This window comes from Rhipicephalus microplus, chromosome 4, assembly GCF_043290135.1.
Source record: "Rhipicephalus microplus isolate Deutch F79 chromosome 4, USDA_Rmic, whole genome shotgun sequence".
In the NCBI taxonomy this organism is placed as follows: domain Eukaryota; kingdom Metazoa; phylum Arthropoda; class Arachnida; order Ixodida; family Ixodidae; genus Rhipicephalus; species Rhipicephalus microplus.
In genome coordinates, this window is record NC_134703.1 from 205854604 (window position 1) to 205867279 (window position 12676).

At 46.5% G+C, this 12676-nt stretch overlaps 1 protein-coding gene across 2 annotated transcripts in view; it reads left to right on the forward strand.

Annotated features, from left to right (window-relative positions):
• Positions 1-12676, forward strand: part of pio (zona pellucida domain-containing protein piopio) — a 200088-nt gene that overhangs the window by 155636 nt on the left and 31776 nt on the right. For both annotated transcript variants that reach the window (XM_037423643.2, XM_075893947.1), the window contains one exon: positions 10639-10775. In XM_037423643.2, the coding sequence (XP_037279540.1) occupies positions 10639-10775 (137 nt within the window). The remainder of the gene's footprint in view (positions 1-10638; positions 10776-12676) is intronic.

Sequence of the window (12676 nt, forward strand, 5' to 3'; positions counted from 1 at the left end):
AGGGCACCGAGCGACAGGCTTTAGGGGCGAAGCTCCTTAAGGCGTGGGTCGTGCGTCTCCTGTTTGTACTATCCACCTCTCCTTTCACTCCTTGGAATGTCCGCTGGATGGCAGTACCTGTGTATGATGAATACATGATCAAAAAATGCTACACGACGGTACTTGTAGTGTTGTTTAGATGGATGGACGGACATACATACAGACAAACGATTATGCGGATGGACACTCACACAGCCAGACAGATATACACTTGAACGAACCAACGGACAGGCAGACATGCAGACAGACGAATGAACAGACAGATGACAAACAGATGGACGGACAGACAGACAGACGGGCAGGCGGACGAACGGATGGATAGCAGGTCAGGTGGATGGACAGACGGACAAACGGGCAGACAGCATGGACGAATGCACGGAAGAATGCATGTACAGACAGATGGACGGACAAAAAGCGGAAGAATGAACGGACGGAAGCACGGATAGACAGATGGATAGGTGCATGGATGGATGGACCGAGAGAAGAACGAACGAAAGTACAGACGCACGAATAGACTGATAGAAGCACCGATGAACAGATGAATGCAAACAAGGACAAACCAACGCAAGCACTGACAGACGGACGGATGGATGCAAGCACAGATGGGCGGAAACAGGGATGGTGGACGGACAGGACAAATGAACAGATGGAAGCACAGATATAGGGACCAACGAAAGCACGGATGGACGCTTCGACCCACTAGTCGTCATTCACTCCGTGGATGTGCTGTGATTTTTTTTTTTTTTGCTAGAACGGCAGTGAAACGTGCGTGGCGCAGCACCTCCTGGCCGAGGTTGGGAGGCCTATTGCAAGAAAAGACCGAGGGTGGGCAAGAATATTCACAGGCGGTGCTATTGGGTTGAGCTTGGTGGCGGCGAAGTTCTCCTGGACCTGACTAAACGGCCAACGTTCTTACCTGACTCCATGCCTTCAATCTTTCCCTGCTTTCTCAACTACTTGACAGCTGTTCACACACACATGGGCGCTCACATGCGTGCATACACACACAAGTAACACACACTCCGATAAAAGTGCGGAAATTGGGCACGGACAAGTACTTAAATGGACACTTAAGTCAAATAATAATTTACGACACAGTGAAAGCTCAATATATGACAACATCTAAAACGACAACATTATCAACCTACTTGCCGAGAAACTAGGGTAAATGCAGAAGAATACATGCGCCACAGTAGGACATTCTCTAAATGATACCGATTGGATTGGATAAACTTTTATTTTTATTGGATAAACTTTTATTTAAATGATACCGATGGCGTCAGACGAACCGCCTACGATAATCACTAGCAATCGATCTAGCAACACTGAATAAAGAACTTCACGTGCATTGTAAAGAGCTTGGGGTGTTGATGGCATGCCGCTGCAGTCACTAGTTGTCCAGGGCTCGGAGTACGGCGGGTTTCTTTACGGTAGCTGGCTTCCTGCCGTCGTCCACATAGCCGATGCTCGCCAGTGAGGAGACGTGTCCTTAGAGAGAGAAAGAAGGTTTTTTTTTTCACATGACGGAAGAGAAAGTACTGCGCAAAGATTTAGCTATTATGTACAAAATGTTTTCGGCTTGTACAGTTCATCGATTCCTGACACTACAGTTCAAAAAAGGTGGTGGCCACTATTGCCCCGAATCAAGTGACGTTAAAGGCCAACTCCGGTAATTTTTCGAGGTCAATGAATCTGAAAAAAAAACTGGCTGGGTGCGTTCCTTTGCACCATTCTGTCACTTAAGCCACATGACAGGCTTGAGAGATGCACTAACTTTTTGCACATAAATTTTAAAGATTACCTCGAGAACCATAGCTCGCTTGCCAGATTTATTGTCGACTTTGTGTGTGTGACGTCATGTTTGGCATGTCATCAGAAGTGATGCAGCCAACGGCATCGCTACTTTGGCCGCTACAGCATTTATTGTGCGGGCTACAAGGTGATGGTGACGTTGTTTGGCACTGGTATAGGGCGGGAAAACTTTCTTCTTTTCCCTGTGGTGCTTGGCCGTCTGACTTTCCCACTTTTCATACTCCGCGCCGCCGGGAGCAGTATATTGCCTTTGGTTCTTACTAGTAGTACGTCATAGGTAGACGAGGCGCGCGGTTGGGTTTCGGTTTTGGCATTGAACCTTTTTGCTTATTAAAAATTATTTTCAAATTTCCTGAGCATTTTGGTTATTGGGTTTGTGTCAAGCGTGTCTCTGGGATATAGCAACACTATTAACATGACATGGTCGAAAAATCGACGGAGTTGGCCTTTTTTAAGTCTCAGTGATCCACCTACCAGAAAGAGTGCAAATATCGAACCACTCGGCTGATTAGGAACACAGGCGAAATTGCCCAATGGGTAGCTTGAGCATACCGCACGATGACGCACCCGGCCCACGCATTGAAGATAACAAAGGGCGAGGAGGTAGAGTTCGTTGGAGAGAGAAAGTTGAGCTCCTCCAGGGAGATGGCCGCTGACACGAACGTCAGCAGTGGTTGACGGCTACATTCAGCTACAGTGTTCCAGAAGTTTCTAGAACACGGCCGTCCATGTGCTCGATCCCTGAGAACTGCTCCACCGACGCCTTCCCATGTTTCCGAACTGTTGATTGTCTATCACGACTTTGAGTAGGCTACAATGGCTGTGTGGAGAGGTTCACTTCTTGAAAACTGCAAGAGTGATGCTGTTACCCTGCTCAACAAAAGTGTTGTTGGCGAAGGTTTCGTCAAGTTCATTGTACCCGACCACAGCGAACTGCGTGCTGGCCCTTCTGAAGGAGAGCGTCGTGCGTCGTGCTTCCAACCGGGCGCCAATATGGGGGTGAAAGCATTCTTGCTGACCGGCTCACGCATAATATTGTTTGCTAAGACAAACTGCCGGGCCAAACGTAAAAGCATCAAGAGACACAATAAAATACTGTTTGTTCGTTCCCGTTTGATTCATGGAAAAAAGAACCGCTGGACGTTACTAAGGGAAATGCGTGAAAGATTCGAGAATTCAATTTTCGCGTGGTTACACTCGACAGGTGCTGCCATCTAACGGGGCCAAGCTGAGCCAAGAACAGGTCCGCTATCTTGGAGCTAACGGCAGGAAGTTGATCAATGGCCGTGGTTGCTGCTGTGGCTCTCAATGTTCTCGTTCTGCCTACTAGTGCCAGGGACCACGCAATAAAGCTGGTCAACGTTGCATGGTTGGATGGACTGATATCACTGTACCCTTTTGATCAGGCGGTGGCTAACGCAAACAAGCCGTAATACTTAGTGAACCAAAAGCTGGATTTATTTTTTCCCTTTAAATAGTGAGGTTGAGGACTCGTACTTTGCAGTGAAGGGTTTCATTTTCACTCGTGCCTTGACTTTAGCCACCAATCAGATAACGTCTTTCAAGTCAATTCTTCCCACTTTTTCTATTTTGCCCTCCCTGTCCCTAAACCCCAGTGCTTTTCAAAAAAATGGCGGCATATCCACGGGTGAATGTTGGATTGTGGGGCGAAGCATCCGTCCGTCCATTTGTTCTTGCTTCCGTCCGTCCATGCGTACGTCTGTTCGTGCGTCCCCACGTCCATCCGTGCGCGCATCCATGCACTTGTCCATGCATCCACCCCTGTGTCCATCCATGCGTCCTTCCGTCCGTGCAGTCATCAATGCGTCCGTCCATGCATCTGTCTGTGAGTCCGTTCGTCCATCTAGTCAACATTTCAAGTACCACCATCTCGCATCTTTTCATCATATAATAGTCCATCTGTAAGACCGTCCGTGCGTGCGTCTGTTCGTGCATCCACACGACCATTCGTGTGTCCATCCATGCGTTTGGCGATGCATCCGCCCCTGCGTCCGTCCTTGCGTACGTCAGTCCGTGCAGCCATCCGTGCGTCCGTCCATGCATTTGTCTGTTTGTCCATTCGTCCATCTAGTCAACGTTCCAAGTACCACCAACTCTCATCTTTTCATCATATATTCCGCATATAGAAGCACCGCCATCCAGCGTATATTCCGAGGACTAAACCACAGGTTGCACACGCACACTTTCTTTCGGCTTGCGCTTCGTGTCTACTTCCCACCTTTAACCACCTCGAGTTCATGGTATATACTAGTTCACTGTATGGTACTGTGGCCAACGCTCGCTAAACCTTTCTAAAACCAAGGAGGTTACGCCCAGCAAGTATTACGTAGCAACCCTTTCTTGTCAGATAGTTCTGAATGTACATGCCAATGGCTGATAATGTAAATTGAGAAACAAGAGAATTCGGCTTTTAGTTAACGCGCACGCTGCGAATATTTTATTGTTCAACAACGCACAGGAGAAATCTTCCACCGGCACCACCTTGCAGGTCAAAGCGTAAGACTTGTTACGCACTACGACTACGATGAGGGACGCACGGGTGCCACTTTAAGGAGCTTTGCCTCTACAACTGCGCCATCATCCTGAACTATGGTGTGAAGCCCTTCACAGATCATTATCAAGTGTTCGGCAGTTTCCTCTTCCTCTCCACACGCACTGCATACCGTGTCTCCACCTTCGTATTCGGCCCAATATGTCTTAGTTCGCAATAACCCCGTCCTGGCCTCAAACAGAAGAGAACTACCCCGAGTATTATCGTAGATCCTTTCCTTGGCAATTTCCTGCTTAAACGTTTATAGATCTCTAGAGTGGACTTCTTATTCATGCCGATTTTCCACATATCTATCTCAGCTTCCTTAGCCTTCTTAACCGATAATCCTTTTTGGTTCGGCCCAAAGCTGTTTTTTTAAGTATTTACCAGTCAAGTACGTCGTTCACTTCCTCCATTTTGTATCGACATTCTTCATGTACAAGCAGCTAAATACCTTCCTAGCCAAACGCTCCTCTCCCGTTTCTCTCAATCGCTTCTCAAATATTATTTTGCTGCTGGCTTCCCTGCCCTCAAATAATGTCCATCCCATATCCCCCTGTGTTCCCTGATTTGGTGTATTCCCGTGACCTTCTAAGGCAAAGCTACCTACTCCACGTTATTCAATTTCTAATCTCGCTTGAACTTCTGATCTCATACACAAGACCGCATTGCCGAACGTCATACCAGGAACCATGGCCCCTTTCCATATTCCTCTCACAACATCATACCTATTGTAATTCCACAGTGCCCTGTTTTTCATCACTGCTGCATTCCTGTTACCTTTAGCCGTCACGTATATTTCATGTCCCCCTAAGAACTCGGTACCATTGCTTATCCGTACGACCAGATATTTTTATTTATCAGTTATCTCTAGCATGACCTCCTCATTTCTGAGCTCACTAGCTTCATTATCATTAAAAATTATGACTGCTGATTTTTTCTTACTGAATCTGAAATCTAACCTATATCCCTCATTACCGCAGATACCCATCAATCTCTGCAAATCTGCCTTGTTGACGGCCATTAACACTATATCATCTGCGTACATCAATGCTAATAGTGCCTGTTCAATGAGTTTTCCTTGTTTGACGAAACTGAGGTTGAAACCAAACCCACTTCCCTCTAGTTTGGCCTCTAATCCTTGTAGGTACGTCGTGAATAACATGGGTGACAGAGGACACCCCTGCCTAAGCCCCGTTTTACCTCTGCAGGCTTGGATACCTGTTTCTAGAACTGTATAACTACCTTGTTACCTTTATAGATATCCTTTAAAAGATTAGCGACTCCATCTGCCACACCTAATGTGTCCAGGATTCCTCACAAGTCCTCTTCAACCACGTTATCGTACGCTCCCTTGATATCAAAAAATGCTAGCCACAGGGGCCTGTGTTTCTTTTCTGCTATTTCGATGCACTGCGTCAGTGAGAACGGATTGTCTTCCAGCCTCTTGTGTTTCCGAAACCCATTCTTTAGTTCTCCCAGCACGCCCTCATCCTCTATTCATGCCTGCAGTCTTTCCTTTAAAAGCTGCATCGCCTGCCTGTAGACCACTGATGTCACTGTTATAGGACGGTAGTTGTTTATGTCAGCTTTGTCCCCCTTTATAGATCACGCTCATCCTGCTAAGTTTCCATCGTTCGGGGACTTTACCATCAATTATTATTTTGCTCACTGCCTCTCCGAAAGTCTCCTTAGACTTTGGACCCAATGTGTTATTAAGCATAATTGGAATGCCATCTGGGCATGTTGGTGTACTTCTAGGAACACTCTTCTCAGCCCTTTTTTCCCACAATTGATGTGAAAATTGAGCCATTGCGCCACTTGATTCATCCTTGTCTGTTGTGGTGCATAAGGCACTTCTTTGTTGAAATTTTTTTGTCACATTTGTTCTTATATATTCAATAGCTTTGTCCCCTTCTAGCCTAGCACCTTCAACTGTAGTTATAAACCTCTGCTTTAGGCTCGTCTCATTTCTAAGAGAGTTTAGGTTGTTCTAAAATTTTGCAGCTGCGTTTCTCTCTTTTTTATGTGCATCTGCCAGCCACTGAGCTCCCTTTCTTCAAATCTTTTCATTGATCAGATGGGACGCGTGCTTTCTATAATTTAGAAGCATTTCCCGTTTTCTTTCAACATCATCTGTTGGTTCAGCCCGCTGCTCAGCATGTCTGTGTTCTTTAGAGGCTTCCTGACGTTTTGCTATAGCTCTCTTAACTTCCTCAACCCACCATTTCTTGGGTGTGTGTCTTCTTTTCAGGGATGACTTGTCACGTGCCTTAGCAAGCTCTAGCTCAAACAGTCTAATTAGATTCGTGTATGTCCGCACAGTTTTGTTGTCTTCCGTGGTTACTTTCTCAGTTTGTTTAGTAGCTGCTTTTATTTGCCTTTCTGAATAAAACTTTTCCTAAAGTTTCTCATCTTGTCTCCTTCCAACTTTTACTGCTATTCCAAAACTTAGCTTGATACGTTTGTGATCAATACTCAGACTTCTGGAGCCACCTTCATCTAAGTGCGTTCTCCTGAGCTTTACATACAACCTATGTGACATCAGTGCGTAATCTATTCTCGACTACAGCCTTCCTACCTCCCATGTTATTTGCCCTTCACACTTCTCAGTACTGTTACAAATGATCATATCATGCCTTTTACACATATCAATTATCATTTTGCCAGTTGGGTTAGTATGCCCATCTATGTCTTCTATGTGCACATTCATATCTCCTAGTATAATTATCTCGCACTCTCCTTCTAATTCCTCAATGTCCTTTGATATGCACTCTACCATTGCCTGGTTTTCCTCTCTGGCCTTCGCTCCCGTCCACAAGTACACCAAACCAAGGAGTGGTATTTGCCCTTCCACATTCTCTTTTACCCATAAATGTTCCTTGTACTCTTGCCTGACCTTTTGCCAGACTGTACTTTTAGGAATGAATGCCCCAACACCACCCCCCTTTCTGCGGCGTTCTGTTCTATTACAATATTCTCACGCGTAGTCCGGATTGTCAGGAGGTTGTTCCATGTCCCTAAGATGTGTTTCTACCAAACCGTATACTATCGGCCTGTCCTCCCTTAGCTGTTATATTTTTTCCCACTTCAGCCTGTTCCTGCCACCCTGCATGTAAATATACCCTTTGTCTGAATTGGCTCGGCCCTCGTGGCTACGTCTGTTTCGGCCCCGGACTCTACCTATCTTAGATACTGGTGCCACTGTCGAATCGTTTCTGTCCATACCACCTGTCAAACAGTCTGCTGATTGTTTTCCTCGTTACTAGCTATCCTGCATCCCGAAGGGCCCGCGTACCCCCCAAAAAAGCTACTGCGCCTCTTGCAAGTCGCCAACCCACCTCGTGACCTTCCCGCCCAACGAAGTGAATTCTGTCTCGTTGAATTCCATCCCACCTCTGCACCTCTCTGTTTATTTCCACCACCTCTAAACATTTCTCTCGACTCATCCGCCATATCTTTTCGTTTGCGTTGACAGCCACTCTTTGCAGGTTGCCGTCCCGCACAGGCACCTCCGGTATTGTGCATATCCCTACCTGTACCTGAGGAGAAGTGGCGCGCATGTAATCGACCGCTTTCGCCAGTGTGGTCGCTAGTCCTGCGGTATCTTCATTTAAGACATCGATTAAACCATCTGAAATTATCACGAGGTTTCGTCTATCAGGCGTAGTTTTGAGTTTTGCGCTCGCTTGCCTCATGACTGCTTCCAGCTTGCGTCCTGGGAACGTCCCTACTGCAACCCTCTTGTCACCTCTCACCCTCTCTTTAATTGCTTCTGCGCATCGATTGAAATTTGAGTCCCCGGCGATTATCACATACTGTGACTTTTCAGCGGGAGCGTGCTGCACCTGGGGGTTACTTGCACTTGTGACGCCAGCTGCTTCGTTCCCTCCCAGCCCTACCATTACTTCGGAGAAGTTGGGCTTTGGGACCATTGAACCAGCTGAAGCAGTTTTTTTTTCAAACTTGCTTGCTCTTTCTTTTCCGCCGTTCTGGTTGCCGGTGGTTTACTCTTCTCTCCGTCGGCCACTCCTTTCTTTACCTTCTCTAGTGCTTCCTCGGTGGGCTTCAGCCTTTCTCCCATAGCCCTCGGTTTCTCTTACTCTGTTGCCAACGCAGTCTCAAGCTCGGTGATTCTCATCAGCAGTTCACTCTGGGCAATCATCATTTTCTCCATTTTTTCTTGATTTAACTTTGCCTACACTTGGCGTCAGCCTCCTCTCAATTCGCTTCTACACTTGGGTCCATTTTCAAACCAGCCCCGCATCCTGAACACTTTACAGCCTCTTTAACCATATCTTTCTGACACCAAGATTTTTAAAGAATTGTCTCAATCGATAATTACGAAACACAATTCCTGCCCTACGAAAAAGAGAAAGTCTAAACTCTAATACCAAAATTTGCGTGTTCAATGCACATGCACCTTGCCCATCGGAAGGGGCAAGAAAAAAACACACATACACGCACAAACTAGTAAATACCTGGTGACCCCCGAAAAAGCCATACAATGTGATAGCGGCTACAAAAATTTTAACTGCTGCTTTTTTTAATTACGAAGGCAACCTAAAAACATGCTAAACCACTTATCTGCGCACTCAATCTAGAGCGCTCAAAAAACGCGTCCATCCAACGTGCCAGTCTGAACTGCCACCGTGCCAATCTGAACGTTGTGCACGGCAACAGTTACGTCTGTCGGTACGCCTATTCAGGCAGGTAATTTGAAGCGTGCCAACCCGATGCGGGCCACTAAAATGTCAGTTTATTTCAAAATAAGCCCTTTCATGGCACAACAGTAACATTACAAGGTTTATGAACCACTATTTCAACAATGAACGTTCACTTAATAGCTTCCTTAGTGTCTAATTCATTCGTGGCTTGAACTAATCATACCTGCTCATTCAATTTACATCTTGATATTGCGCTTGCGAACAACGTCAATCTTCAATCAGAATCAATGGCCCCGATGCCGGCATTTCTGCGAAACGTGATCTTGAACGCTTTCGCGATAAAACTTGGAGCTGGCGAGTTCGCACAACCACTTGGGTGTGAACGGCAATTCAGCGTGAAGTGGTCTTGAACGAAAGTGCGGTGAGGGTGGCGCGTGCGTTTTTTTTTTTTTTGCGAGTGGAGTTTACCGACAAAGGGCACGTCCGTGCTGTGCCAGATTTCATGATGTTTTTAGGACGCCCGAGTGAGCACAGTTTCGCCTCCTCTAATCTTCTTGCTCCGTGTCTACGGTGATTGTAGCTGAAGCTGTATATTTACTCCAGAAGAACCATCTTGCGTGAGTTCATGGTGATCGGTGGCCGTTCTGGAATTTGTTTTGTCGCGTGCTTTTGCTTGTTGTCGCCAATCTGAAGGGTCAAATGCGATCAACTGACAATGTAGCGTCCCCTGTCAGAGCACAAGTCAACCTTCGTTATTTTTGGTAGAAAAAAATTGTGCTGCTGGGGACACTGTACGTTCGAGATTCGGCGCAACCTGTCGGCGCGCTGTCTCGAAAGTGATGACTGGACGAAGCTCAAACACAAGTGGGCACTCCTGAGAGCCGTATGATTGCCAGGGATGCCAGCTTTTTTCATGAGCTGAGGAGACAAAACAGGGGGAAATCAGGTTGTAGATACAATTGTCCGTAGCAGTTTCAGCACACGGTGTGTCGTTAAATTTGTGCTATTTGCGCAGTGTGTAATTCGATGATGCTCAAGCCTAAATGCCAACAAACGTTCAAAGACGCTTTCAGGGTCCCTTTAATAAAAAGGGGACATTTCACTGAGTAACCCATTTTGTGCGAGATTTCGAAAATGTTTTAAAGACGTTACAATAAATACCAGGCACGCATGTACTAGACAAGTGCGTGAGCGCTCGTTCAACACCTTCGCGTTTCTTCATACTGGCCATGGCTCTCCATACTGGCCATTGTCTGTAGCAATGCCCCCTTGCTGCTATTGATGTCTTCCTACAAGAAGAAGCGGTCCCGTGTACCTCTTTATGTTTCACGTCAGTGTAACAGGCTTTCATTGTGTAGTACAGCAAGGGGTTGGTAAATAAAGTGGCGGTGAAGAAGAGTGCGACGTCACCAGCTCCAACGCTTCCTTATCTTCGCACTACTGGTGTGCAGATGTCAAAACTTTTTTATAAGTGATTTGAAATTAAGAAGTTTTTCACTGTCTTTTAGTGACAGCTGACGCGCATAGAACGACTTCCGTATTCTACAAGCACGTTTATTCTACATGCAGGATGAAGGAGTGGAGTACTTCAACACCGTGGTGGTGCAACCTCACCGAAAGCTAGTGACGAACCAAGGCCGTGGATTTCATATTCGATGTCGGTACCAGACTAAAGAAAAAACCATCACCAACTTTTTCAACGTCAGGTAAGCCTACGGCTAACAATACTGATTGTTGACTTAGTTGGTACTTGCCCAATGAGATGCTTTGGCCGAAAATAACACAAACACAAAGTAAAGGAACACACAACGACAAGGCGCTTGTGCCTGTCGTTGTGTGTTACTTTACTTTGTGTTGGTGTTATTTGCGGCCAAAGCATGTCATTAAGCCTACGGGTGCTGTTGCTCTCTGCACACATGACCAGTTAGCGAACCCGCTTTCACATCCTAAGCGGCTACCCCTGGTAAAGTATGCCATGCTGATTGAGAAGGGGGCGTCACGTGAATGGAGTAACTTGCACAAAGACGGAATGAAAAGCTAAGTTCTAGCGTAGTCCCTCAAGTTCACCCAATTGGCGGGTAGATCTGCCATACCTGCGCTGCCGTAGCCGAGTTTTGTCCCAAGCTTTTTCTCGGTGCACTGGCAATTCTTACTCGGTGTTTGTGTCGCCTGGTTCTGTTTCTGTGCCTGCTAGCCTGACCCACCGTGAAGCTTACAGTGCTCGACCACATTGAAATGCGGAGGCCGCATTTAAATGGAGCCAAATTAATAAAAACCCATGCGCTTAGGTTTCGTGCCACGTGAAAGATTCCAAAGTGGTCGAAATGTCAGGAGCCCACCAATAGTGGGTCATAGTGATGATGGTTTGGGGACGGAAAACTTCAAAAACTAATTGGCAAGAGTGTGCTACGAATTACCTTTTTGATGCAGGCCGCAAGATTACGGGAGGCATTTCATTTTTACTATCTGAAGTAGGTGTCATCATACGGATTTCTGAAGCACTTGAGTGACGAGATACAGTTCGTATTCATTAAAAGAAACGTGCTCAATCTTTTAAAGTGAGTTGACGTGCAACTCCTGATATTGTTCTGAAGATGGTTAGCTTCTTCGAAGGCTCATTCGCACTTTGCTATGCTGGCTATATGAAAACGAGATGAAAAAATGGGGTTGGGGGGGGGGGGGGGACCTTAAGCTGCGCCTTCAAGAGTTGAACGCAATAGCCATATACTGTCCTCAAAGTGCATGCTCAATTCAAAACAGCTTGTGTCAGAGAAGCGTTCGCATACGGCCGCATTCTGTGTAATAGGTGGCATGCACGCCTTCCTACACCGTGGTGGCATACTTTAAAGGAAACCACAACCAATATTTATGATACCCGTTGTCTTGAGTGCAACGAAAAGCTTACCGGTCAGAGTTTGTATTAACGAAATGGTAACGCAGAAAACACCGTAGAGCATTTAAATTCAGAACTTTTATAGTTGCGGCGATGATGCAGTCTTAAGGAGACAACCTGCAAACAGTAAGTAGGCGTGGTCACCATAACAATTATGCCGCAGTGTAACGCCGCAAGTGAGAAAAAACGTAATGTTGTGTTTGTCAAGCCTGCGGTCCCGCGACCACTGCTTTCTAGCGTGCTAAATTATGTTACAAGAGTTACAGCTCTTTTTTGGTCTTCCTATGCAAGTATTTTGGCCGCGCACTTTTCGACTTAAGCAAGGTTGAGCCAAGCTAAGTTTTCGGAAATGAAATGGCACGTTCACACGTGTTCGAGAATTCACGCATTGTAGTTCACGTGTGGCCTTAGTTGGTCGGCTTCGATACGTCATCGCTTGACAAATCGAGTGAGTTGGAGGAATGAAGTTTGGCTCGCATGCGAGTGCTAAACTAGAACCCTCATCAAGTAGCGCCAGAGTGGCATGCTTCGACGAACGACGCGGTAGCGACAAAATCGACGGAGTGCTACCATCGCCACTACCAGCAGCAGGCATGAAGTGGTAGCGGTTTTCCGCAGAGCAGTAGGCCGATGGCATTTCGCGCGCTGCAGGGATCCTATTCACAGGCTGGCGTGCTTCTTCCGACGCGCCCGACGCGACAGGAATTGGGCTGC